This window comes from Charadrius vociferus, unplaced genomic scaffold, assembly GCF_000708025.1.
Source record: "Charadrius vociferus isolate BGI_N301 unplaced genomic scaffold, ASM70802v2 scaffold15, whole genome shotgun sequence".
Lineage (NCBI taxonomy): Eukaryota > Metazoa > Chordata > Aves > Charadriiformes > Charadriidae > Charadrius > Charadrius vociferus.
Genome location: NW_009650064.1, coordinates 5,491,914 through 5,518,462, shown reverse-complemented (window position 1 = coordinate 5,518,462; position 26,549 = coordinate 5,491,914). Strand labels below are relative to the sequence as shown.

Genomic DNA, 26,549 nt, shown 5'->3' with positions numbered 1-26,549 from the left:
TGCAGTCTGTTGTGGTAGGCATCTTCATTTTGACAGAAATGAGCATATCGTCTGTATATGCAGGGAAGAGCTTTTTTGGGAATCGGTCAAACTCTGTACTGCACCAAATCCAATCATTGTCCCCTGCAGCTGTAAAGCACATATCTTTTACATTGCCTAAAATCAGCGTAATGTATGCAAACAGTGCTTTTTAATCAACAAGTGATTTCCCACTGTGATGGGGAGAGGGAGGGAATATACAGGGATGCTGGACACATCACTCAACACCATGGAAGTTATTCAGACATTGTGATGGGTTCTGGGAAACTGTGCAATAAAATAGTCCTTAGTTGTAGGTTCAATTAGACGAAAAAAAAAAAAAAAAGAAAAAAAAACAAACTCAGAATACAATCCAGACCCTGTTGATCGTATGGGAGGGAGAATTGGGAGTAACATATTTTTAGCTCGCATACTAATTTATTTGATGTCTCTGACATCATCTATTTTCTGGATTAAAAACATTTGTGTTCAAAAGGTCTTTTGTCTCCTATACCTAAACAAAATCCAGGTATATGTTCACTGGAATTTCAACCACTGGTCATATGGTCACCGTTAAATATTCCTAATGTGATAGTAATATACTTAGTAACTTCTCTTCTATTGAGAACCTTGGAAAAGCAGTTTTGTTGCTATGGCTGATTGGCATGAAGATATTGCCTTTAAAAAAAAATAAAATATAATAGTAGTCTCAAGCCAAGAAATATGATTTAAAATCTAGTAAATTGTGGGTTTATGAAAAATTGTGTATAAGGTCCTGGATTTAGGGGGAAGGCAAACACTTTGCAAAAACAAAATGCAGAAGCATTGAGGGCAGATTCTTTGTTTTACTTTAACACATTGTTATTACTGGCCTAGATAGTCTCACCATCAGTATTTCCCCTCAAGTATAAGAAAATGCACTTCTCTGGTTTTGGTATGATTCTAGGTTAGGCAATGTTACTTCAGAAAAGGAATTTGCTACAAATGTCATGCTAAATGAACTTTAATCTTGTAACACTATTGTATTTTGTACGTGCATGCACTTTCTCATATTGAAAAACATGTGCATCTCATTTTATATATAAACTGTTGGTGATTTAAGTCTTTGATGATTTGAGATTAGATTCTGAAAGCTAAAAATTTAATAACTTGTGGGACAATTAAGGGTACTTGAAATGTTGCATGTTCTGGTTAGAATGCATACACGTGTCATATCTGAAGACGTATGGCCCGTTATGAAATTCTGAAGATGAACAGTGCTTTATGAAGTGTTTTCTGGTTTTCTTCTCCGTTTCCTCCACGGTGGTCAAGATGTCAATAAATAGGCTCTAGGGGCTGAATTAATTAAGAGGAAATGGGGGTTGAATATTGGAAAGGCAGGAGAAAAGAATGAAATCAGATGATAAAGTAGCTTTCCAGGAATGACATAAACTGCCTGCATGTCTCATTTGCACGTCTCTGGTTGCCGAATGGTGGTTGCCGTCTGCCGTCTATCCATACTATGAGTATTCATTTTCCTGTCTTTCAGATCAAGTTGCTCTGATTCAGCCTGAGTTGGGCAGTGGGAGAGGAGAGGAACATCTTGAGGAGAGAAATGTTCTCTCTTTTGATTTGCCCGGTAGCCACAGTGACCCATGGAAGGTGGCTCACCCCACACACCTGTGAGGGAAACCCTGTCAGGTGCACTGGGGCCCAGATTCCACCCTGAAGTTTAAGAAATGGCAATGGGGAGAGTGGAAGGGAGATTTTAGTTGCAACCTGATGCTTAAGCTTTTCGTGTTCATGAAAACCAGTGTGGGCATATGGGTGTGACTGCTGATAAAGATGGTCTGGAGAGCAAGCAACGGAAGGTCTCCAGACACTGTTACAGCAATTACGGTGAAGGTGGTGTGTGGGGATGCCAAGACAACCCCGTGATGGAAAATGGTTGGCATTTCTAGTACAACTTTTGTTATTACATGAAACGTCTGTTTAACACCCATCCTTTACCAGTGCAGTTCCTGCTCAATGTACCTTGAGCAATTATTGTGCTTTGTCCTTCTTCCCAGAGGAAACTCTGGTCTCTCGTAACCACTTAAAAGCTTTTTCTGCAATACATTTACAGCCTGGTTTTCAGTCTTTTTTTGTTTGTTTCTTTGTGTTCCCTTGGGGTGATTTAGAGAGGTTGTGTCTTTGGTACAAGAATCTGCTGTAGCTCAACAGACAGAGATCACCGTTGAGGCAATCGTCTAGCACGCTTTTTTATATGTGTTTGTGTGTGTTCTCTGAACTTCTGGTACTCAGTTGTGTCTTTACTGGTTACATGCTCAGAGCAAATGACACATTACAACACCGCCAATCAATATATGAGTTGCCAAGATCTGTTCCCAGCCAGCAGTTTATATAAATTTCTTCCCTTAAACCTATGCTGGTTTGATGATTCTGGCAACAAGTCACAGGCAATTCTGATAAAATACTTGAGTTGGAGTCAACACTTTCTACAGAACTGCAGAAATTTTTTATCTGCAGCTTTCTTTTTATCTCATTTGACTTCTTTATGGTTTCTACTAACTTCTTCTGTCATGTCTTTTAAAGAAATGAAACATTAGCTAGCTTGTTTTGGAAAAGCATGTTTACTGGAGAATGTAGAATAACACTGTGTCAGTTGTGGAATAGAAAGCAGGTGTAAGGTTGCTTGTCAGATTGCAAAGTTTGTAGGCAAAGTCCTAGAAATATTTCAGTTCTGTGTCTTTTTACCTTTTGTGTGGCTCAGTTACAATTATAATGGTGTAATTATGGTAGCGGTGTTCGTATTGGATGTCCTGCAGCTGGGAAGAGTAAATGATAGTTACTAGAGTGAGATCTGCAACTACGCTATGGGTTATGTTAATGTTGGTCGTTTCAGAAAATGACTATGGAGCTTACTTGGTTTTGGGATATATGCATTGCAGAGGACCTGTTCTTTGGAGCAGCTTTTCCAAGAGGGTGTCTTTGACACCTGTTCTTCAAGTAAGTTATCTTGCCAAGATGAGGCGTTTCAGTATGACAGGAGTGGCAGCCCATGAGCAGAGTGGTTTTGCCTTTTTGCTCTTAGTAATAGAACAAGTTAATTTTCATTTTGTTTCATTTGTAACATGCAAAATCCAGGTAAATGCTTTTGCTTGTCCAGGAAGACCAGTCTAATAAATGTTCAAATTTCCTGTTTGTCCTCATCATCAGTGGGAGGAGAAAAGTTTAGAGAGGACTACAGATTCCTGTTGGTTATTCTGAACTTATTGTTTTGCTAAATCCACTAATGTAGGAATAAAAATTTCTGTATGCACTCAAATGATAAACATATGAACCAGATTTTTCATGCATTTACTTCTGATAACAAGGACTGGAGCGTATGCGTTAAGAGAATCTTGTTCTCCACACCCCTAATTCTCTATGTGCAGTCTTGTAAGAGGTTTATTTAAAGGCTAGAATAAGTTCCTTTTAACATTCAACCATTAAAATATTTAAGTGGGTACAGCCCTGATATAATCTTAACTAAACATACCTTTCTATCTTATTAATCCAGGACATATAATCAGTTCTGTGTACTACTGTGGTAACCATTGTGTTTAATTTTGAAAGTTAAAGGCATGAAAACTAATAAAATTAGAATCGGAGTCTCTGAGAACAGTGCCTGAAGGAGAAATTAAATTCATTTCAACACAAACAGATATGAAATGAAGTACAAATAGAACAGTGGTAATAATTTTAGTATGACACAAGGTTTCATTAAAAAATCCAACAACCTTTATTGCATTCAGTGTCGGGGTTGTGGAGGCTGAATGAATATGGGGTCTTTTTAATGCATTTTGGAGGTGATTGAAGGCTGATGTGTAATAGCAGTCAGTGGTATTTACCAGCTGGTTAGCCCGTGCTATATAGATGTCAGAATTTCAGTAAGCATACATTCCTCTGTCATGTGTGAAACTGGGGGGTGCAGGGGTAGTTAAGTAAATAAGTTATTTCAACTTGCAGCCGTAGGAAGAGAAACTAAAGGGAGATGGCATTGGCAAAGACACACGACCTTTCAGATGAAGGTCAGGGATTCAAATCTAAGGTGAAGTGACAGGGAGTATTAGCACTGACAGATTTTGAGTGGCCTAGGGACAAAAAGTTGATGTTAAGTCCAAGTAGACAGAAACCCACATCACACAAACCTATCATCTGTATAACCTGGACCTAGCTGGTGTTTCTGGTGCTTTTCTTTCTGATTTCCTCACTGTAGCTGGGCACAGGGCGGGGGGGGGAAATATTCTGCTGTGAACATAGCCACAAGCTCAAAAAGTTTCCCATGCTGTGGAGGGCATGAAGAAATTTGTGACTGCAAAAATGTCCAAGATGATACTAACCTGTAGCCATTCATGAGATGCTTGATAAGGGGGAGATGGGCACCAATATGTAAAGCGTGTCTCGGCTTGATTGCAGACTGTGGCCATAAGGACACCTCTCTCACTTTCGGGATGAGTGCTAGAATCCCTCTGCCTGTCCCTTGCAATGGATACTCAAATGCTTCACACAAGCTGGATCAGTTCCAAACAAGATAACTTCCATTTTCTAGTATCCCCCCCGGCCTGGGTAATCACACCATGATTTTGGAAAGAGGCAGGACAAGGGACTTGTGTATCTCCTCCCTTTCTGTTACTACGGTTGACTTGTTTTTCACCTTTCTCCAGGGTTTTTGCAGAGCTATGAGTTATCCATCTGCTGTCTGTTCTGTGCAAGGGAAACACTGGCTTGTGCCTGACATGTGCACCTATTAAAAGATAGCAACAGGCAGTAGTCATGCAGTGCTCAGACAACTCATGCACTCAAACTGCTTTCCAGCCTTGCAATATGCCAAAAGTCTTGAAGTGTGTGTTGCCACTCTTCTCCTGCTTTGCCAAAGCTGAACTTTACACCAGGCTTTCCAAAGTCCCCTGCACTCCAAATGCATTCCAGAGCCCTCACATTACTGGTTCCAAAAAACTGAATCTCTCCTGACTTTAAGCAGATATGCCACCCTGGGAATCATCCTGACAACAGTTGTCTCATCTGGTCTTCTACAGAAATTGTTTGAGTTTGGTAGACCAGCCTCTTCTCCATCTTGGTGAAAGCTTCTGTCAAACACACTTTGAGTTTCACAATAGTATATAAACAAAGAAATTAAGGACAGATAAACATGAAGGGTGAGCTTTCACTTTGTGTCAAAACTCCGAGTTTTTGAGATACACTAATGGCAACTGAGTAGGGATATCCATCAGTGTTAGTTACAAGTACTTAGCTGTGTCTCTATGAGTACAACTCTTCTATTTTGGTGGTGCTGTGCACAGGTATTAGAGATTGTGGACTGAGTTTTCTTTTGCGTAAAGAGATACAGCTCCACTAATTTCACCATAAGACAGGGACTTTGAGTCTCGTATTCTTACTATTTTCCAGGAATGCTGTCATAAATAGGGGAATAAATGTTAACCTTTACTATATCCCTTACATAATAAACAGTTGTTTAGTCCCATTTTACTGATAAAGAGATCAATACAATATAATTAGCTAATTTGAATTTAGAAATGAGAAATTAATGATTTTCTAAGTCCACATTTAAGACTCAATAGAAATGCTGCTTTAATTATCAGAAACTAAAAAAAAAAAAACCAACCCAAAGGAACTGCAATTGGTGAAGGAGGAATTGTAATCTGAAAATGATGTTGGGACTTTGAAGACAAGTCTCATACAATATGTAAAGCAATTGTTTTTGGGTCAGTGTAAGATGAAGACTTTTTTTTCATGTTGCAAGCCAAATAATGTCCTGTTTCTGTGGGTTCTTGAATCAGTTCATAAAACTATTAGACAAAAATTGCAAACAATTCCATAAAATGGATTTCATACTGACTTTAATTTTTACCACGATTTTGACTGCCATAAGTAGAAAAGAGTTTTTTTATATAGTAAAATACTATATTGAAGATTACAGTTAGACTTTAGCTGTCTGGATCTTGAAGGACATACTTGAGTTTGGTAGAATTGATTTCCAAGCTGTGTTCTGCTTTTTTGGATCCCTCTAATGAAATTTTTAGAGCCAAAGAAAATATGGATTATTTATGGAGCCAGAAGAAAATGTGAATTATTTGTGTCATAATAACGAAAAGTGTCATAATAATAACAAAGTGTCATAATTACAAAAAGAGACCTCTGGAGATCTTGTAGTCCAACTCTGTGCTCAAAGCCAGGTCAGCTAGAGCAGGTCGCGTAGCACTTAGGTGTTGAATATCTCCAAGGTTGGAGACCCCACAGCCTTTCTTGGTAGCAGTTCCAGTATTCATAGAATCATAGAATCGTCTAGGTTGGAAGGGACCTTTAAGATCATTGAATCCAACCATTAACACTACCAAGTGTTAAGTTACACTAACACTAAACCACGTCCCTAAGCACCACATCTACCCATCTTTTATATGCCTCAAGGGATGGTGATTAGAATCATAGAATCATAGAATCGCTAGAGTTGGAAGGGACCTTTAAGATCATCAAGTCCAACCATTAACCTACCCTGACAAAACCACCTCTAAATCATGTCCCTAAGAACCACATCTACCCTTTTTTTAAACACCTCCAGGGATGGCAAATACACCCCCTCCCTGGGCAGCCTATTCCAATGTCTAATAACCCTTTCAGTGAAAAAATGTTTCCTAATATCCAATCTAAACCTCCCCTGACATAACTTGAACCTCCTTTCAGGTAGTTGTAGAGAGTGATAAGGTCTCCCCTCAGCCTCCTCCAGGCTAAACAACCCCAGTTCCCTCAGTCGTTCCTCTTAAGACTTGTCCTCCAGACCCCTCACCAGCTTTGTAGCCCTTCTCTGGACACACTCCAACACCTCAATGTCCTCCTGGTAGTGAGGGGCCCAAAACTGAACACAGTACTCAAGGTGAGGCCTCACCAGTGCCGAGTACAGGGGGATGATCACTTCCCTCGTCACCACACTATTCCTGATACAGGCCAGGATGCCGTTGGCCTTCTTGGCCACCTGGGCACACTGCTGGCTCATATTCAACCGGCTGTCCACCAACACCCCCAGATCCTTTTCTGCCGGGCAGCTTTCAAGCCACTCGTCCCCACGCCTGTAGCGCTGCATGGGGTTGTTGTGACCCATGTGCAGGACCGGCATTTGGCCTTCTTGAACCTCATACCATTGGCCTCGGCCCATCGGTCCAGCCTGTCCAGATCCCTCTGCTGAGCCATCCTACCCTCAAGCAGATCAGCATGCGCACCTAGCTTAGTGCCATCTGCGTACTTACTGAGGGTGCATTCGATCCCCTCATCCAGATCATTGACAAAGATATTAAAGGGAACTGGCCCCAGCACCGATTCACCCACTCCCCTGGGCCGCCATCCCACCATGCCTCTGGGATCCAAAGGAGATGGCAGCCCTGCAGCTGCATGCAGACCTCTGTTTCTCCTGCCCGTTCCCCACGCTGCATGTGCTGGTGTTTGAGTCATCACTTTGTAGTAACTTCCCAGCCCAGTCGGTCACCACACGTCTGGAAATGCATGAAGTTAGCGCTGCGTTGAGAAGCTTATTCTGCAGTTTAAGAGAGAAGCAATGTGCATATGGGAAAGAGAAATCAAATTTTTATGTATACATTAAAAATCAATAAGGAATAATAAGAATCTTAAAAAACACCTGTGACAAATAAAAATATAATTTTTGCAAAATTCTTAAAAAAAATAGTGCAGATGCCAGGAATGTAGTATAAGCCATAGAAATAAAAAAAGGTTGCACTAAGCATATGAAAGACTAGTGGAGTGTTTTAGCATGCTTCACAATGAAATCCTTTGTGTAGCAGAGGAAGAAATGGCAAGAACCTGGCCTATGCGTGGATTTGTGGAATAAAAGGACAGTATCAGAAGAGCCTCCGTCACAGGCTGGAGTGACAGCTGTGAGCACGGGCCTGTGAATCTGTGACCATGAAAATACTTAATGCTGGAGAGTGGGAATTTTTTGCCATCACGGCAGAAAGACGTGGAGTCACCTCCCACTATAGAGTAGCGAGGACAAGAGACATCACCAGTTCTGATAGATCATTGTGACTGTAGAAGGGGGATGATGAGACAGTTTTGGGAGAACTGATTATGTGATCAGCGCTTCTTTTTGTATATATAATGGTAAGTGACAATGGTGTGGTAAAAGTCAGGAATTTAATTTCCATTGTGTTCAGCTGTGGGTGATTACGTAAAATTAAGTAAAAGTTTCTGGAGATGTAAAATTCCGAGGCAGGCTTGTGAGCTAAAAGTGAGCTGCAGTGAGGGCTCAGTAGGGCACATTTAAAAAAGGCTTAGAATAGGTATTAGGAAAAAATATTTTCCTAATAACAAACTTTCAAACAGTTTGTCCAGAGAGGTTGTGGCATCTCTGTCTTTGCATAGTATCATAGTGTACAAGTAGGAAAGTTTTGTAAATGCTTCATTTAAAGAAGCAGCACTAGGCATGAATGTTTATTTTAGCTGAGATTAATTTTGATATCTGAGAAAAGAAATTTCAAAGATAAAAGATTTGTGAATGTTGCTAGATCTGTAGTAATATGGTAGAAGCATATATATCCCTAAAGTGAAAAATATACAAAGACTCTCTAGATTATAAAATAATCCTTTTATACACAAATTATCTACTACATTTGTAAGTGAAGTCTTCCTTTGGTAAGTGTAGAAAAAGGATTGTTTTTCCCTGCCCATCAGGTCAGACATTGTTTCAGCTTTCATACATGGGGATTTGCAGAGATTCTTTGCTCATCTTTAAACCAGAGAAATAGCAGCTACAACATCATTTTTATGCAAGGGTATGTGATATTTTGGTGATAACCTGATTTTTTTTTTTTACATGAAGTTATTAATGTAATTTTTTTTCCTCTGAAAACCTCTAGACGTGGGCTGCAATGTATAAATTAAAATCCTTATTTTCAAAATACAGTATTATTGAGTGGTATTATTTCTGAAATGTTACAGCTCCGGAAACAGGACATAAAAGATTCTAGGGAACTTGAATATGGAAATGCTGTCTTAAAACCCAACATTTAATAAGAAATTGGTAGTGATTTCAATACTTGGTTATCTTTTGAATGCTCATATAGTTTCTATGTCCTGTTACCTTTACTACAATTCCCTTCTCAGTAATAACTTATTTTCAGACTACTTTTCTCCTTCGCTGTCCTATATGCCATAAATGATATCAGCACGTGCTATTTAACTACTCAGTGGTTTTGAGATTCACTTCAAACAGGGAGGTTTGGTTGCAGTACTTTCTGAGAACACTTTATTTTCAATCACTTTTGCAAAGTAGAGATTCAGCTTTAAAGAGTTTACTGTATATTGTGACACAGAGGCTCTTTGAAGGTTAATCAGCTTTTTAGCAGTAATAGGGTTGGATTCCTGTGTGACTAAGTGAGTCACTTCTGTTTCATGTGCAGTTCTATCATTTAATCAGAAGCCTGGAAGACTTACTACACTACATATTAAGTAGAAAATACAGTTTTTGTTTTAATCATTTTTTTCTTTCTGAACTTCACTGTATCTTTAGGACTGTAAATTAGTTGAGACAGCTAGACTGATTATTTGAGAACCATTCCTAATGTGCGTGAAATCTAATAAAAGGAGCAGTACAGTGAAGTCATATTATTTGGACACCAAAGCTAAAAACTAATTTGAAGAAATATTCTTATATACACAAAATAAAATCCACTAAATGTGGTAATGTTCCTGATTTACATTTAGGGCATGTTTTAATCCAATTGCAGTTTAACTGGCGGCAGTTAGTGTTGTCTTAAAGGCAAGTGCAGAAACTCGCAAATCTTTTTTCACATATTTGTAGCCCAAAACAAATCTTTGGGATATGGTCAGGGTAGGCTTTCACAAAGAGTTTTTACCAAGTAAGCATTTTTTACAACTGAACATCTCTGATATAACTCCGTGCTTGAATTTAGCTGTTGAAGTTGATGGAATTACACTCAAAAGAGTAGACTTATGTTTAAACATAAGTGGGCAAAGTATTTTTTCTGGTAGTAATGAAGTGCACATTTTTTAAAAACAGGAGAATTTATATTAAAATATATGCATATTATGTATGTATATATCTAACCTTGCATGTAAATCTAATTCTAATCCCACGGCGTATAGTGCTATGCTGCCAACATGCACTCAACTTTGTCAGTTTTGTCTTCCCCAAGTGCTGAGATGCTGAGCTTGACATAATGGTGGTGCAGATACAAGATGCAGTGTCCCTGCAAGAACTATATGACCATTTTGAATGGTTGTCTTTATTCTGCAGTGCTTGAGAAGTTTCCTTCGAGGCTCTACTGTGCTGCTGGAAGAGCTGGATTGGATTCCAGAAAGGAAGATGATGTGTGATGCATTTGCAGCAGTCTTTGTGCTGCTGCAGCACATACGATTCCAAGTTTTTATTTGTTGAGGTTTCAGAAGGACTGTGATGGAAAACACAAGGGACTGATTTACAGAATCTTACTGCATGATGCAAGTAAATAACTATTATCAATATTTTGAGACTTGAGGATTGTTGCTTTGCATAAAGGAATGTGGTTCTGCCTGGACATGAAGTATCAAGTAGGAAGAGTTATCACTCTTAATTTGTGATTTGTTTTGCTATGTGAGTTGAAGAGAGAAAGGTTTAAGGTGGAGTAGGGAAGAGAATGGGCAAGGGCACAAAACCTGATTATGCGCTAACATTTTATTCCATTAAGATGACAGAACTTTTTCCTAAAAAATGAGAAAACGAATGCAGTCTGCAGACTAAGAATTACTTCAAAAAAGGGAAATGCCTGTGGATGCTAGTGCCATCTTTGCTACTTGGGTAAGCAGTAGAAAAGCATATTGCTTGGTGTTGCCATCTTCCAGAACCTATTTGCAAGCACTACTGTGGATGATGCTAATAAATCCTAAAACTGCCATGACAGATTTACTACTCTTAATTTGCAAATCTGTGTATATGAAGACTTTATTTAATCATTGTTTTGAAGGCAAGTTAAGCATGATGGGCTTAAATTTAGTCCTGTATGATGTTTTATTTGCCCACTAGTTAGGTACGTGATATGCTGCCTTTCTCTTTTCCCTTGTCATGCTGTTAACACAGTGAAATGAAGAAAATCTTTAGATCCTTATAAACTGAAGCCATCTGGCAGTTCATAGTTTTCATGCTATCCAAATGGGTAGGTTACTCAAAATGTACTCCCTATGTTTGAGAGCACAGGCCTGAATTTTGTGCTGGGTTCTTCTGTCTCAGAAGCTGGGATTAAGAGTTTTTCAGTCATGGTTTAGTTAACATCAGAAATTTTGATTGGGACTGGGGACAATAGGAAATTGTGAAGTGAGAGGGTGTTTGTGTGAGTAAAAACAGTAATGAGTGTCTGGGGAAGGAGAGACTTCATAGGGAATTTTTGGATTGGATTGAATAGGGGATCCTAATTCTTATCTGATTTCTGTTTTCCTCTTATTTTGGTCCAAACACAAATCAACTGTATGTGGTGTTCATATGCGTAAGTTAAGTATTGTGCAAATATCCCATGCACTGGGAAGGGACTCATGCAGGAACAATACCCAGTAAAACAATGCAAGACCTTCATGTGGTACCTAGAGCTTACGGTGGACCTATTTAGAAGCAAACAGAAGAAAAAAGAACTACAGAAATTTGAATAGAAATACTTTTCATGAGTTTCTAGGTAATTGGGAACTGGGCTGGAATACCATAGACCTGTGTTGCCTGAGCAAATGACTAACTCGTGGCAGTATTTGGCTGAAAATGTAGACGAGCAGTTGAAAAGCACTTGAGTTACAGTCTAGAGCACTTCACTGTTTTAGCTTGAAGCTTTAGCACACAGACACATGGGGTTTGAATGTGTCTTGGCTAAAGAAGCGTGATCTGGTTCTGATATCCTGTTTAGCTCTTGGTCATCTCATTCTTTGTGTATGTGATCCTTGTTTAAGTTTTCTGTCCTCTCCATTCAAGTTAAGGTGCTCCTTACCTTCCCTGTCTGTTAGAGGAGGATGTAAGAAAAAATGCTTTTCAGTAGTTTGGATAATGAAAGTTATCACTAAGCTTTTCTAAGAGAATGTTTTGATAGCCAGATTCCATCACTAAAGGTCCTACTTTGTGGACCCTAACCTCCATCCATGAAGTCGTCTTCATCCATGAAGGGCAAAGATGAATGACGACTTCATTATTCTTCCATTACCATCTACCTCAGTGACATGAAATAACTTTGCATGCTGGTTTTCACAACTTGATACAAATGTTATTCTAGATTAGATTCTGTGATTGAAAATGTTACTTACAGTTCTTTCCTAATGTTTATTATTTATGATCGCTAACGTGCATAGAAAGAAGCCTTTGCCTTGTACCTCTACAGGAGCAAGTGGGATTGGGGAGACTAACTAAAAGTGGAATAGACTTTTCTTAAAATTTCCTCTAACCAAGCACAAGGTAGTTCCCTACATTTTATGAAGTTATTGCGTGACAAATGCAATAGGCATGTGTGGTTATGTATAGAATGGGAGATTATTTTTTAGTGGCAAAAGACATCCTGCTTAGAAATGGATAACTTTATGACATATGCAAATGTATGTGAAGGGGTTGTTCCTCTTCCTAACCTTCTTGGTTTTAAGATATGAAATATATAAATAGCTATTTATATAGAAATATAAAATATAATATAAATTTCAAAATATTTCAATATGCTTGATTGAAATTCTGGGTATGACTTAATGGCATCCAATAGAGGTCATAATACCGGTGCAGAAGGAAATAGAATAACTCATCTTCTATTTGTAATGTTTCCTGCAGTTTCCCTTCTGTTGCATTGTCTCGGGACTGTGCCTAAGTAGCATTTCTTAGCTGTGTCACTGCAGGAAAGTCAAATCTTAAGTTGTCATGTTGCATGGGAACTATCTTATCCTAAAGTTATTTTTGTTCAATTTGGCAAATGTGTATTGCTGTATTTGTACTGTCCTGTACAGTTGCATGTGGTTTCTCTGTATATTTAAAACAAATACTTATACATACATATGCTTACTTACATTGCTTTGCAATGCTTACATTCTTTTGGCATGTGCTGATATTTCTATAGGGATGTTTTGTGCAAATGTAAGTGATTAGTCTTTGTGTAGATTTGGAGCTAAGTGCCACGTAACAGATTTGAAAGCGATGTGGAAAATGCAATAATCATACTTACATGATAGCTTTAGCTGCCTTTCTGATTAGCCCAACTGTACAGAGAATTATAGTACTATTATTTTATAATATTATTTTAAATAATATAGTGGTTTAGGGTGAATTTTAGAAATATTTCCGTTCATTGCCTAGACACATTATATCTACTTAAGGACCAAGATAAACATAGCGTTTTTGTTATTTTATGACTGTGTCTTATTTTAAGAATGTCTATGGCTAGCTATCAGCAGGATCATGGAAACTTTCATTTTAGCTGCTGCTGCAGAAGCATGATAGCTGAAAAAACAACTGTTCCAAAAAAACTTTCACATAGAAGTACATTGGTTGTATTTATGTAATTGGTCTTGGCATCAGCTTGAGTAAATTTGAGTAAAAGTTCATCCATAAAATTATCTGACTTTCTCAATCCATTTGAACTTTGATCTGTTTTGGTGTAATGTTCTGGAGCTGGTAAAGATGCTTTGGGATAGGAGTCTGTAACCCCAAGTGGGATTACACCACCTTCTTCTGATTCAGAATTTCCTGCTGTTGCAATGTTTGTTGTTTCACAGAAATGAGGAGTAATTCCCTCTCAGATGCTCACGTTGAGATTGCTGCCAGGGAACAGCATTAGTGAAGTATTCTTTCACTGCTAAAGACAAGGCATTGTTTGTATTGTAAACTTGGTTCTCAATGAGCTTACAAACTTCTTGTAAATAATTCACTTCAGCTTGAAGCTCTGTTTCCCAGGATAGTGAACAGTTATCTTCTTAAAACCAATTTTTGCTTTAAGAACAAACAAAGCACATGGCAATTTTGAAGTTGTGGAATAGACATCATTTATACTGCAGACAGTTGTGCTTCTACTCAAAACCTTTTCTGTTCGTTCTTTTTTTTTTTTTTTTAATTTATTGTTTGCAAATTCCTTATTGAGTGGACAGTAATGAGTCTGCGTCAGTAGGCCACAAAATGTGGTGGTGCTTGAGCTCTGTCCTCCGTGGGCAGGTTGCAGCAGGGCTGCACGTGCATCCCAAGCTCTCAAAGCAGGACCAGTCATGCATTGCCTGCACAAGTGTCTGCATGTGTGTGTGTGTGTGCTCAGTCCTCCTTTATAAGGAAACAAAAAGAGCAAGGAGTACTGCAGGGAGCACTTTTTTTCTGCTCTCATTTCAGAATGGTTTCTACCTCCAAAGCTGGCATGGCTTTTCTTAGATTATCTAGTTTCAAACTATGTTGCTATTGTAGCAGAGGGCTGCCGCAGATTAAGTACTTCTACTGCAGGGCAGCATCCCTGGAAAACGTGCTGTTTGCAGTCTTTCACGCCGGGCTTGGGAGGATCGTGACATTAAACGGCAGGAATACCTCCTGAGTAAATCTGAGGCTTTTACAGAGGGGCCTGCTGTCCAAATTTAAGAGGTTTGGAAGGAGGGGAGGTTTGGAATAAAAGCTGCAGCATGTCTGTCTACTACCAAAAAAATGAGTCTGTGTTGGATAGCAAGCGCATGTTTAGCTAAGGCTGGGTGAGCAGAAAAGAGAGTTGAAACATCTGAGAAGGAAAGAGTAAGCTGCTCTTCAGATTCTGATCAGAAGCTTTTCCAGCTTCTAAAGCGTGACACTTTTGGTTTTTATAATACACACATTTATAAACATTTCATAGTGTATTTTTTAAATTTAAGGAGGTTTGGTGCATTCTGTTTGGACATATGGCAATACAATATATATGACTAGTAGTTTGTCTTGGCCCTTGTTTAGTGCAAAGGGGCCTTTTAGTTACTCTACATGAGTTCATCTTTGCTGTACTCTGTTGCCATGATCTGTTTGTGAGCTATTTTTAATAATCACTGAAAACTTACTAAGATTTCTTACTAAGATTTCTCTCATGTGAAGTGGAAAATAGAGGTTTTCATGGTTGGGCCCCAAGTTAGTTCCTTGCAACGTTAGCTGCACGCTTGATAGCATAGGCTTTCACCCTCCAGGGGTGATAACAGGAAAAATTCATTGTGTTCTCATTATCAGTGGTAGAGTAGTTGTCCTCCAATGTATGAAAGCTGAGGTGATATGCCAGGAGAGCCTCATCCCTTAGGGAGAAGAAGGTGGGAGGAGGAACAAGTATTTTTCACCTTATTCTAGAGCCTACAACTCTGAGAGCTGATTAATGTCAGCCAGACAGGGAGTTGGCCCATACATGGCCAGTTCTGGGCAGGACACAGACAGATGCTACAGCATCTCCTTCAGTTTTTCCTCAGTGCTGAGTTGTGATGGGTTGGATGCTTCCAATTCCACCCTCTCCCAAGGGCCCTTTTTACTGGTACCAGTTCTTCAAAGACTCCTGGAGCACTGTAGTGGCTCCCTAATCTTGTTTTTGACATATTGCATCATTTTACCACACTGCCTGCTCAGCTCAGAGTTCTTGTCCCTCCTTGACACCTCTATTGCAATCGCAGATCCATCATCCCTTCAGCTTCAGGTCCAGTTAGGAAACTGTTTCACTTCTGGTATTGGTCTGACTGCTTGTCAACATTTGAAGAGTTTAGGTCTGAAAGTAGATGTTTCTGGAGAAACATGCGCCGCTATACTCTACTGTAGCCACAAAACTTTCTTTGCAGAAACCCATGTGGGACTTGCTACCATGTAGTTTTTAATTTAAAATATCCTTATGACTAATGGAACTATAAAATATCTTGTCATTGTTGTAGCACATAGGGGATCCAGTAATAAATTAGAGGTCCTCTGTGGCAAGTACCATAGATACATAATAAACCAACAATGTCTGGGAACACTTCAGTCTAAGTTTATATTTATTACTTATGCACCAAAAAATAGGGTTAATTTCATGCCTAAGGGCTTAAACAGCCAGCATATGAAAGAAATTTTCACCATTCTGCAATGTAGTAGTCCTGTATCTCTGGAAAGTACGCACTTTTTAATGTACAAGACAAAACCTTTCATTTAAGCATTCCTCACAGCATATCTAGTTTGATTCAGGCAGTGGTCTGAAACAGTAGGATGCATTCGGTCATCCGAGATTTATATTCAGTGACTAGAGAACGAGAGTTTTATTTGAAATGTTTCCTTCCTCCTGCTCTAAACTAAAAAGCCAAATTTATGACAAAATCATTTAAATGCTTAAATGCCGAACTGACTTTTCTGATTCAGTGTTTTCATGTAGATATGTTTTCTCATAATTGCTTTTCCAGATTGTATTGGTCAGTGGACATCTGGACAGCTGGGACGTTGGGCAGGGAGCTATGGACGACGGTGGTGGAGCATTTATATCATGGGAAGCATTATCACTCATTAAGGATCTGGGTAAATATTTAATTTTAAAGTATTTTAAATTAAATCAAAATATTTTTAATGCATTACATTTCCAGGACATTTTGTATGTTGTCTAAACTGGATTTTCTATTTTATCCATTCCTCTGAGCACAAATATTCATACTTAGTATAAATATTTTGCAGATTTGTCTGTTAAACCCCTTCATTCATCATAGGGGTCATCCAAAAGCAACATATCAGTCAACGATCTGGAAAGTACTTTGAGCCTGCATGGTCACCATCATCACAGAATGAAAGTTCAGTATAAGATATAATATCTAGGTAACTTAGAAGGAACTCACTCCTTTTCATTTTGTCTTAATGACTTCCTCCCTATTAATGAAGATGAATATTCATGAAGTCACAGATAGCCTTTGATATTCTTCTTTACCTTTTAAGCTGACATTTTCATCCAACGTATTCCTAAATGTTTCACTGTCCTGCATGTTGCTTTTACAATGGCTACTCAGTTAATTTAATTCCCAACCCCTTACCTCGCTCTTGATAACTTCTCAAGACAATTTCATCTAAGTGTTTCTCAAGAACGTGTAACTGGGACTGGATCCAGGCAATGATGCTACCTCTGGTCTTTTTCCTTTCATCTACATGTAAAGATATTCAGCAAAACTGACTCGAAGCTTCACAGAAGTTGACATTTCCAATGTATGTATTTCAATTGTTACAGTTTTTTTCTTGAATGCTCTTCCTAAATAAGTTTATATCCTGCTGGGACTTGTTCCACCAAATGTGGATAGATACATCTATACCATCGAGCCAGTGCGTTCTCAGCTTTGCACTTGGGGGCTGATTTCCTGATTATGCTGCTTTTACATTGCTGTGTGCTTGGGCTCTGCTTTGGACTGTGACAGCTGATTTCTGTGGCAATCGTAATCCAGGTCAGAGGAAGCACACACTTGAGTTGCATCACTACAAGGATCCAGTTCTGTCAAATTTGTTTTAAACATGATGTCCTGTCATATGTTGTGAGTTCATATGGCTCATCAAGTAACATTTGACACTGAGGCCTTGCACAGTGGAGTGTCGTGCTACAATACGTTTGTGGGATGCAGAGCCACCTTCTCTTTCCAGGGATCACTTCTTTGCATCTCTCCTGGTAATCAGCAGGATGACAATGTGAGCGGGTTCTGGAGTTTGGTCTGTAGATCAGCTGGACACTTATGAAGCTGATATTCCAGCACACAGGCTGTCAACCCTGGACTTGCTGGTTTCCGTCCTCCAGAATTTCTGCTGAGCAGAAGTATGAGTTGAACTAAATCCCCATGCTGTTGATAAATAAGAAGGAGATAAAGAAGGAGAGAAAGAGGAAAAGGCAGCTTCTAGCCTGGATAAGTCTGTTCCAGTAGTGCTATGGATAAATACCACTGTGGTCTTGCTCAGCCTACTGTCTCCTGGTTTGCGTAGGCCCCTCTGTGTGGGATCTAAAAAGCCAATTTCTTCTACTTATCTGACTTGTGGGTAGAAGTGGGCTGCAGACAGTGTGTTACGGTAGAAAGGTGTGGTCTACATATGCCTACATAGGGTGTATTTGGTGGGAGAGGTGGTCTACAAGGTAAGATGAGATAGGGCCGGTGTATGTGCAAGAGGGAGCTATGATTGTGCAGTCATCCGCCTGTGTTCTCCAGACACTCAGACAGTTTGGTCTGGTGTCGTGCTGTTCCCAGTTTGCCGTAGCCTAGTCTGATTTCTGGTCTCCAAACTGCGAATTCCAGTCTTATTGACTGATCTGTAGTTTTTTGCTGGTTTTACTTCCATATGGGCTTTTGTCACTATACCACTCAGAACTAGTTCAAAACAGACTTCTTAGATTGTCAAACTGATATCCAAGGATGCTTTTCCCCCTTCATCAGATGGAATCTATTTTTCCTCATCATTCCCATTTTCCAGAACTGCAACCTGTGGTCAAGAGGAATGCACCACGTATTCATTAAAAACTAAAATCAGCTGCTGCTCCACTTTTAGCTCTGGCAGAGTTTAAATAAGAAACTAGCCTTCCCTGCTTCCGATCAGAAGGATTTGTGTACTTGAACAAACTCAGTGTTTCTTGAAGAACATTTTGTAGACAAGCTCTGCTATGCAATTAGCCACTCTCATATTTCAGTGGTGAACATCAGACATTCCTGTGAACTCCTGTTCCTTTATTTTGCATTATTTGAACCTCTTATCTCTTGTTTTCCCAGCCTCAGAATGATTGGAATACCAGTCTATGACCAAAAACAAAGTGGATGTGTTTTAATTTTTTGTCTTTTAAAAGTAAACTAAAGAGGATTTGTCTACAGAAGTATCCAGGCTTAGTCCTTCTTTTAGTATTTTTTAATCTTTCTTTTATGATTCTTGGAAAATTGTCTATGCTCCCTCTACCTTCAGGAAAAAAGAACCCAATTATGCTTCTGTGTTTGCTGACTATTCCATTCAGGATAAATTGTTTTGTGTCTCTTAAGGGCAAGTTCATGGTGCCACTGTATAATTCTTATTCACTGGGTTTCCCTTCACGCATGACTGAAACGCATCACTCTCTGCTTGTTCAAATATTTGATTTCCTCTGGTAGTAGCCTGTGTGTTTGCTGTACGACCTGTGGTGAAATGCTGTTTTCTCAGCTGGGAAATGCTGGAGCCTTTGCTGATGTCCTGTGTTCTGGCCAGCTGTTGTGTTAAGCTCTTCTTCTTAGACCAGTGTTCTGCAGGAACGTAAGGCTGGAAGAGGACTTCTGGGTCATCACATCTAACCTGTAGATAACCATGTGGGATAGGGCCTTTCATAAACTCTCTTCCATAGCAGATTGTTTAATGCAGATTTTATATCTTATGATGGACATAAAATCTGACAAAAAGGAAAGCAAAATAACAGATTTGCAGATTGTGTAAGAAATGAATTAATGAGTTTTATTTAAAACCGCTTCCATAGATTGTGTTTTGAGTTAGCATTATATTTTGAACTTGGTTTAATATCCTTTTGGACCCTCATAAATTTAGCCTCAGACTAGTCCACCAAGTACATTTGCCATGGGGATAAGAAAACTAAACCGGCTTCTCTGTATGCTCATGTAGATTATTTTTTTTTTACTGTTTCCTAGGAGTCTTCAAGCCATGGCGCACTGTGTAGCCATAAAAACTATGTCTGCATGTGGTATAACTGATCTTAAAGGTATGGAGATAGGAGCTCAAAGCTGAAGCAAGCATTCTGAAAAATTAATTTTAGAATATGAAATTTGTAACGTGTGGTGAGGACTACTACCACTACTTCTGCCATGGTCCTTTGGTTCCATGAAAGCGAGATATTACTGCACTATTTAAGCAGTTTTTTCCAGTGATGATCTAATAACACTTTATCATGATATCACTGTGACCCTTGGACGTGGCTGGTGGACACAAGTTATGCCTGTTAATTAGGATTTTAATAATTCCATGCATTACTTGAAGAATGATTATAGTTTAAATACCATTCTGTACTTTCAACATAACACCCTTCCCAAACCATTTAATAGCTAGGGGCTTGGGGCCAAATACATGAATTCATTAAAAAATAATTAAAATTATAGTTTAAGTTATATTTTATATTAAGGATAAGTTACCTTTTATTTTAAGCAGTGCAGTTTATTTTCTTGCCTCAAGTAAAATTCTTTAATAGTTTTTGCTTTTATTTCTAAATAAAGCATTTACCTAATGTGTTAGCCTTTATATTTCCTGAATCTTCAGTGTTGACTTTTTTTTTCTTTTAATTGAAGTGACAGATTTGTACCATGTTTTTGTAGATTTCCAGACACCATAATAATTACGTGTTCCCTATAAGGACACATAACAGTAGCACAGTCTCAAGTAGTTTTACACAGAGTCTTCAGCCTTTTGGTAGAAGTTTTTTTTTCCATTTCACTTTATGACTTCACATGGAAGTGAAGGGGTTTTATTTGAGAGAAAGGAAACTACATGAAGGCCAGACTGAACTGAAATAATTCCATAGTATATTACCAGAGAGTGGAATAAAAAGATTTAATTCATGTAAAATCTCGTATATACATTTCAAAAGAGTAGTACCTAAAAAACAGAGGGCCAGATTGTGAACTACTATAGTTTTTGAAGACTATTTAGAGCTGTAACAATTTAGTTACACCTGGAAAGTAGAAAAGCTAAAAAGTGGAGAGTTTCAAGTTTGTTTGAATACTTTGCCTCTAATAGCTGTAATGTCTCTTTGCCCATCTTTCACACCATGGTGACAGGAAGAAGTACCTGCTGGCGATGCTATTCCCTCTCCTCCTTCTCCAGGGAGGACGCACAGGCAGCAAATTCAGAGCAAACACTAACTTTTAGATGGTTACATTTCAGCAAGGTGAATCTTCCTCCATGTGGCTTTTCCACAGCCACCGAGTGCAGAAAACATCTCTTCTTTTCTGTGTGGCTGCAGCTTCACTCTTGAAACACCCTGTTCAGCAACCTACAGTTGAAGGTCAGCACCGGCTTGTGCAGCTGTTGGTACCAGCAGTGGTTGTAGACATCTCTGGACCTGAGTGAACAGAAGTGTTTTCCTTTTTGCATCCATATCAGCTTCTCTATATCGACTCTGCTCTTACAATTGCTTGCTTTGCTAGTAGCTAATCTCAGAAAATTTCACCAAATAGTGGCCACATTGATTAATGTTATCGAAAGGGGTCTTCTCTCCCAGTTAACACTGAAGTTTAATGAAGCACGAAGGAGAGAAAAACAGTTGGGTTTTTTTTTTCTGGAACTCTTAAAGCTTATATATGCCACTGATCGGCAAGATGTGCTTAAAAACCAAAGAACTGGAAATGTTTCCACAGAGTTGTTTATGTGAAGAAAGATTAAAGTTTCAGCTGGTTATTGCTCTTTATTCCTTTTTCTGGGAATAAAGGCATCTTTAGAGATGCTGAGGCAGTTTGTGAACTGGTCTAAACTGGTAAACTCCCTTTCCTTCAGCGGAGCTGGAGCTGTTGTGATTAGCTGAGGATTTCTGATGCTTAAGAAATTATCCTTCATAACTGCAGGCAGGGTGTCCGAGGCAGTAAGCTTGTGCAATGTGCAGTTTGCCTGCAGCTGTGTCTGGCAGCTACCGCCCTCCCCAGCCCTCTGTGGGTTTTAACCTTTTGATCAATTTTAACTAAATTTGATAGAGGCATAGAAATATTTGGAATACGAAGTTCCGTTATGTTTTTTGCAAATGGGTGATTGAGGAGAGACAGGCGAGTGCATTTGTGTCCCAACTGAGGGAAAGGCAAGAAGAAACTCCACTTTTGTCCTTTCCCTATGGTGGTGAATGCCTGGTTAATCAGCCTGCATCTAGCTTTGGTGTAAGCACCAGAGCCTCTTCCTTTTTAATCTGTCTGCAAACTCTGTGTGATAGGTAGCAAATATTGCTACGGCAGTAGTGAGAGTGTTGTTTGGGGTAATTTGGAGATGATGGGAAGGCACTGGGGTTTTTTTAGGGAGGAAGAGCTGAGGCGTTCCTGTCTTTTAGCTGAGGGAATCCATGGGGTGTTGCGTGAGCTGTGATGTGGTGTGGTCCTACAGCATTTGGAAGCTGTAGGAGAGGCAGAACTCAAGCAAATTGGGTTTTCTGGTTTTGCAGAACAACAGCTGTGTTGCTGATTACAGTCTAGAAACCTCAAACCCAACTTGTTTTCAGGTTGCATTTATAATTCTCAAATTTTACATTTGTTCGTTTGTGTGCAAAAAAGGTGTCTCTGGAGATGGCCAATGCCCTTTGCCTCAGCATTTTCATGTTAGTCTGGGCAATGCTCTGGTGTCATTTGAAACGCAGTTTCTCTCATCCCTGTGTCACGTGAGGTTTACAAAAGAAGCTGCCTTTCCAGGTGAGGCGAAAGACTAGCTAAGCAGCTACTCATAAAAAATCACTATATAATTACCCCAAAATTATTTCGTTGCTGTATTTTGCCTTTAGTCGGCTATACGGGTTGGAGAGGCAGCCTGTGGGACTCGATCCTGCTCTGGATGTTGGTTGCCAGTTTCTGTGAAGGAGGTATTTGTGTCCCTCTCCCACCATTTCAAGCCTTCTGCTGCTGCTGTGTTGGTCTCGCTCAAGACTAATACTCGTGTATGATGTATTTGAGCAAGAAGTGGGTAGTATGCAACTGATGATTTCAGAGCTTTAGCCAGTGCTGCCTCTTTGCTCCCCGTCCAGCCGTGTTCCCGCATCGCTTGGCCGAGGGGCATTTCCCGGCCGAGGCCACAGGCGCTCTGCCCTCCTCCCGCCCCGGGGAGCGCCCTGCCAAAGCTACCTCCTACTGCAGCGCTAAAAACATGGGACTTTTATCCTTAAAGGGAGCTTGAGGGAACTGAATAACGACAGTAACAGAGAAAGGTCTTTAAAAGGTGGTCATATGGCAGTGTTGGCTTTCCTGAGCATGATATTTTAAGCCCTCTAACTGCAGTAGAGAGCCCACTGGAGTTAGAGATGCAGTGGATTTGGATGGATGAGTTTCACTGCTTTTTTCTGAGAAACTTCAGGCATGATAACTGTTGTGTCTCTTTTTAATTAAAACAGCTGGAGCCTTTTTTTTTTTTCTCTTGAGAAGAGGAGCTGACAGGATATGCAACTTGACACTACAGTCTGGTTTATTTTCAGAGTGTCATCTCTGCTAGCACAGGAGGAATCAAATAGTCAACAGGTCCTTTGTTCACATCCCAAGTTTCTTTCAGCAACATTTACCCACAAGCTCTCTCTCCTTGTTCAGAAATGTGTTTTCTACCTTTCCCTGGCTGTGTTTGGGTCTCGCTTGCTCCATCGCTAGTCAGCTCTTGGTGCCCTGCCAGGCCCAGAGGTGCACACGTGTCCACCAGCTACTCCCCATTCTGTGTGTTTACAAGGTGAGTCTTCGTAAGAAGCCCAGTGGCTGCGCTGCAAATTTACCAAATCACCAGGTTCCCTTCAACTGCTTGAACTGCAGCAGCACAAGCCACTACCAGTTATTGCTATCTGAACTCCTGCCTGCGTTGAAGTAGTCGGTGTAGACTTCAGGAAAGGCTGCACTCCAAAGGCCACTATAGTGACGAATTATGGTACAGAGAAAACATTTCCCCGCTTTTGCTGTTGTCTTCTGCACTGAGCTCATGCTCAGTCATGTCTGTGCCACATGAGACCAGGAAATCTCCTGCTCAGACTGTGCCTCCAAGTGCTTCTGGGAATCCTGGTTCTTCCATGTAAAAAAATATTTGCTATGGGGAGCTGCCAGAGCCAGCGAATACCAGGAGTCAAGTAGATGAACAGGGCACATTTTCCTCTTCCGCACCCAGGGCAGGATGCCTGATGCCATTGCTGCTAGAGCAGCCTGATGAAGGAAGGACGATTGTTGACAAAGTCTAATCCCAGCCATCACACCTTTTACACGGCTTTCCTACATTCCTAGACGATGATCTATATGTACATGAGAAAGGGAGAAATGTATGGTGATAGGTGCTGTGCGTACTTCCCCCTCTTTGCCAGTGTTACAGGGAAATGGAACCTCATGAGTAAACTTTCCTGTAGATGTAGACATGGATCTGCTATAACCAAATCTCTGTTTTGTAGGATAAAGGCACAGAAAACTACAGAAATGTTTTTAAAACAATGCACGTAACAATTTTAAGGTACTACCTGAATTACATTTTATGTAACTCATAACGGGTTGATCAGACAGTTGTCTTCCCCTTAAAAGTTATTTAAAATTGAAATTGTAACTCTCATCTGAATTATACCCGTAACTAATGTGACTGGAAAACCATAAGACAGATTTTTATGCAGTTCACTGTAGTCTTTGTATGAAGTTACATTTCTGGAGTCCAAATTCACTGGCTAATATATGAGGACTAAAGATATGTTTTATTAAAAAAAAAGATCACTGGAGTCATTCCTTTTCTGCTAGTTTAATTGAAGTCATATAACTGAAATTTTAACCTACTTGCAAAAAATTTTGTTAAATGTTTTTCTGAGTTTCCTATAGCTGTGGTAGTGTAGTTGTTTGCTGTCTAGGAGATATGTTGTGAAACATGATTAAATGACTGCCTTTACTGTATTTTTTTTAATTAAATATGCCTGATATTAACTCCTTGATCTTACATTCTTTCCACTTCCCCAAAGTTGCATACTTTTTTCTGAAAATCACCTTCTACAAATGTATTAAATCTACTTGGTATGAAATATCTGTGTATGCTGTTACGCTGCAACTGCATTTATTCCTTCATTTCAACATTTGGTTGAATGCATATTTGGCAAATACTTAAATCTTCAGTTTCCATACTGGGTTGATGTAGCAGAGGGGTGACTGCAGACATACGAAGCTGTTAATCCAGCAGTAAATTGAGGCATACAGCCCTCCATACCCATGTTGCCTTTTGTCCTGTGGACTGCTGCTTCTCTGCAAGCTTTAATTTACCCAGGAAAGTCACGATATAACCTGTACTTTGTTTATCTATAAAAAAAAAAAAAACCAACTTAAAAACCTGATGACAGAAGCTATTGTGATTTATTTTTATTTTTATTTTTTTTTAAATCTGTAACACGGCGGACATGGTGAAATGCTGAAATCCTTCCCAGATGAAGTTAGGGGCATCTTGTCCTTACTGTCCGTTGGTATATATTTTCAATATGGGGAGACAAGTGGTGCATTTTTGTGACTCATCAGCTCTGAGAACAGTCTAACAGATTAGGGGTTTTTCTGATCCAAAGAGCAGAGGCAGAAGGCAGAGCCACCACTCAGTAAGGTCAAACCATGGTTGATGCTTATAATGCCAGAGAGCGAGGGAGTGGGGCCCCCGCCTTGCCTTTTCTGCTCTGCAATTTGGTGGCATCTCCAAATATCTTTAATGAAGGAGGTTTTCCTAAAGAGGAATAAGGTGTGTTTTAGAGGTGGACAGTGTCCTCTTCCTTTTGAGGGACTTGGAGAGCATGGCAACAGGATCAGTGCAGGGGAGGGAGTGGAGGAGTGCTCTGCCATGGGGTCCTTTGCTGTTTTACATGTAAGCAGGCAAGTAGCGGGTTTTCTTTTCTTTTTTTTTGTAGACATGACTTGTATTGACGTCACAACCCTGCACTAACCGATTCTTTGTTTAAAACCCCATGTGCAGAGGAACATGTTTGTTTCAGATATTCAGATATTCCACGGCTTTCTTAAAATGAAGCTGCCTAAAATCTAACGTTTCCCACTTCCAGTCTTCTGTAAATCTGCCCTTGCTATTCTGTTGTAAACTCATCAGCCTCCCTAAAACAGAAAAAGAAGTAAATGCTGCAGTACCTGGCTTGACTCCTGCCTCTGCTTTCTTTTCCCACTCTCCAGCCCCTGTCTTGCCTGTTTTCTGTCTTCTTCTTCCTTCGATCCCACATCTCTTCTCCAGGAGACCTCATTCTCTTTACTGCAGACCTTCAAGACTCACAGGTTTACTCGTTTCTCAGTGCTGTCTTGTCCAAGGACCTCATCTGCAGTGCTGCAAACAGAACCCCTATCAACAGAGAAAAATCAAGCAGATTGCATTGCATTAGACTGTTGTAAGAAGAAAATTTTCGCAGTTTCCCAAGCAAAAAGCTGTTTCCCTTGTCTAATTTAAGCTTCACTAGCAAATTACAAATATATCATACTCAGGGTTTAAGTAATACTAGAAGTATTATAATGGTTGAACTCGATGATCTTAAGGGACTTTTCCAACCCAAACATTTCTATGCTGTAACGCTGTGGGGTTTTTTTAAGGTGTGCCTTGTCTTTTTGACGCTTCTAACTTTAATAACCTTAAGATTTTCTCTGTTAAATTGTGTTTTTTCACTCAAAGCCAAAATATTTCTTATTAAATAAATGTCTAACTAGACAGACACTTTTATGCACAAATAGTGAGATTAGTTGTCTGAATCATGGAGGATTGTATTTCTAATAACAGAATGAAAGCCAAAATCCTGTTGGTTTAGAATGGAAACTTCTTGGTCTCCAGGGGAAAAAATCTTGACATCTTCAATTAATTGCATTATTACTGTAGTTTATTGTTATATGTGTATTATTTGAAA

The 26,549-nt window shown here is 39.5% G+C and overlaps 1 protein-coding gene across 1 annotated transcript in view; it reads left to right on the top strand.

Moving 5' to 3' along the window:
* CPQ (carboxypeptidase Q) overlaps positions 1-26,549 on the top strand; it is a 137,961-nt gene that overhangs the window by 62,994 nt on the left and 48,418 nt on the right. The window contains exon 4 of the mRNA XM_009891836.1: positions 16,414-16,525. Coding sequence (XP_009890138.1) covers positions 16,414-16,525 — 112 coding nt within the window. The remainder of the gene's footprint in view (positions 1-16,413; positions 16,526-26,549) is intronic.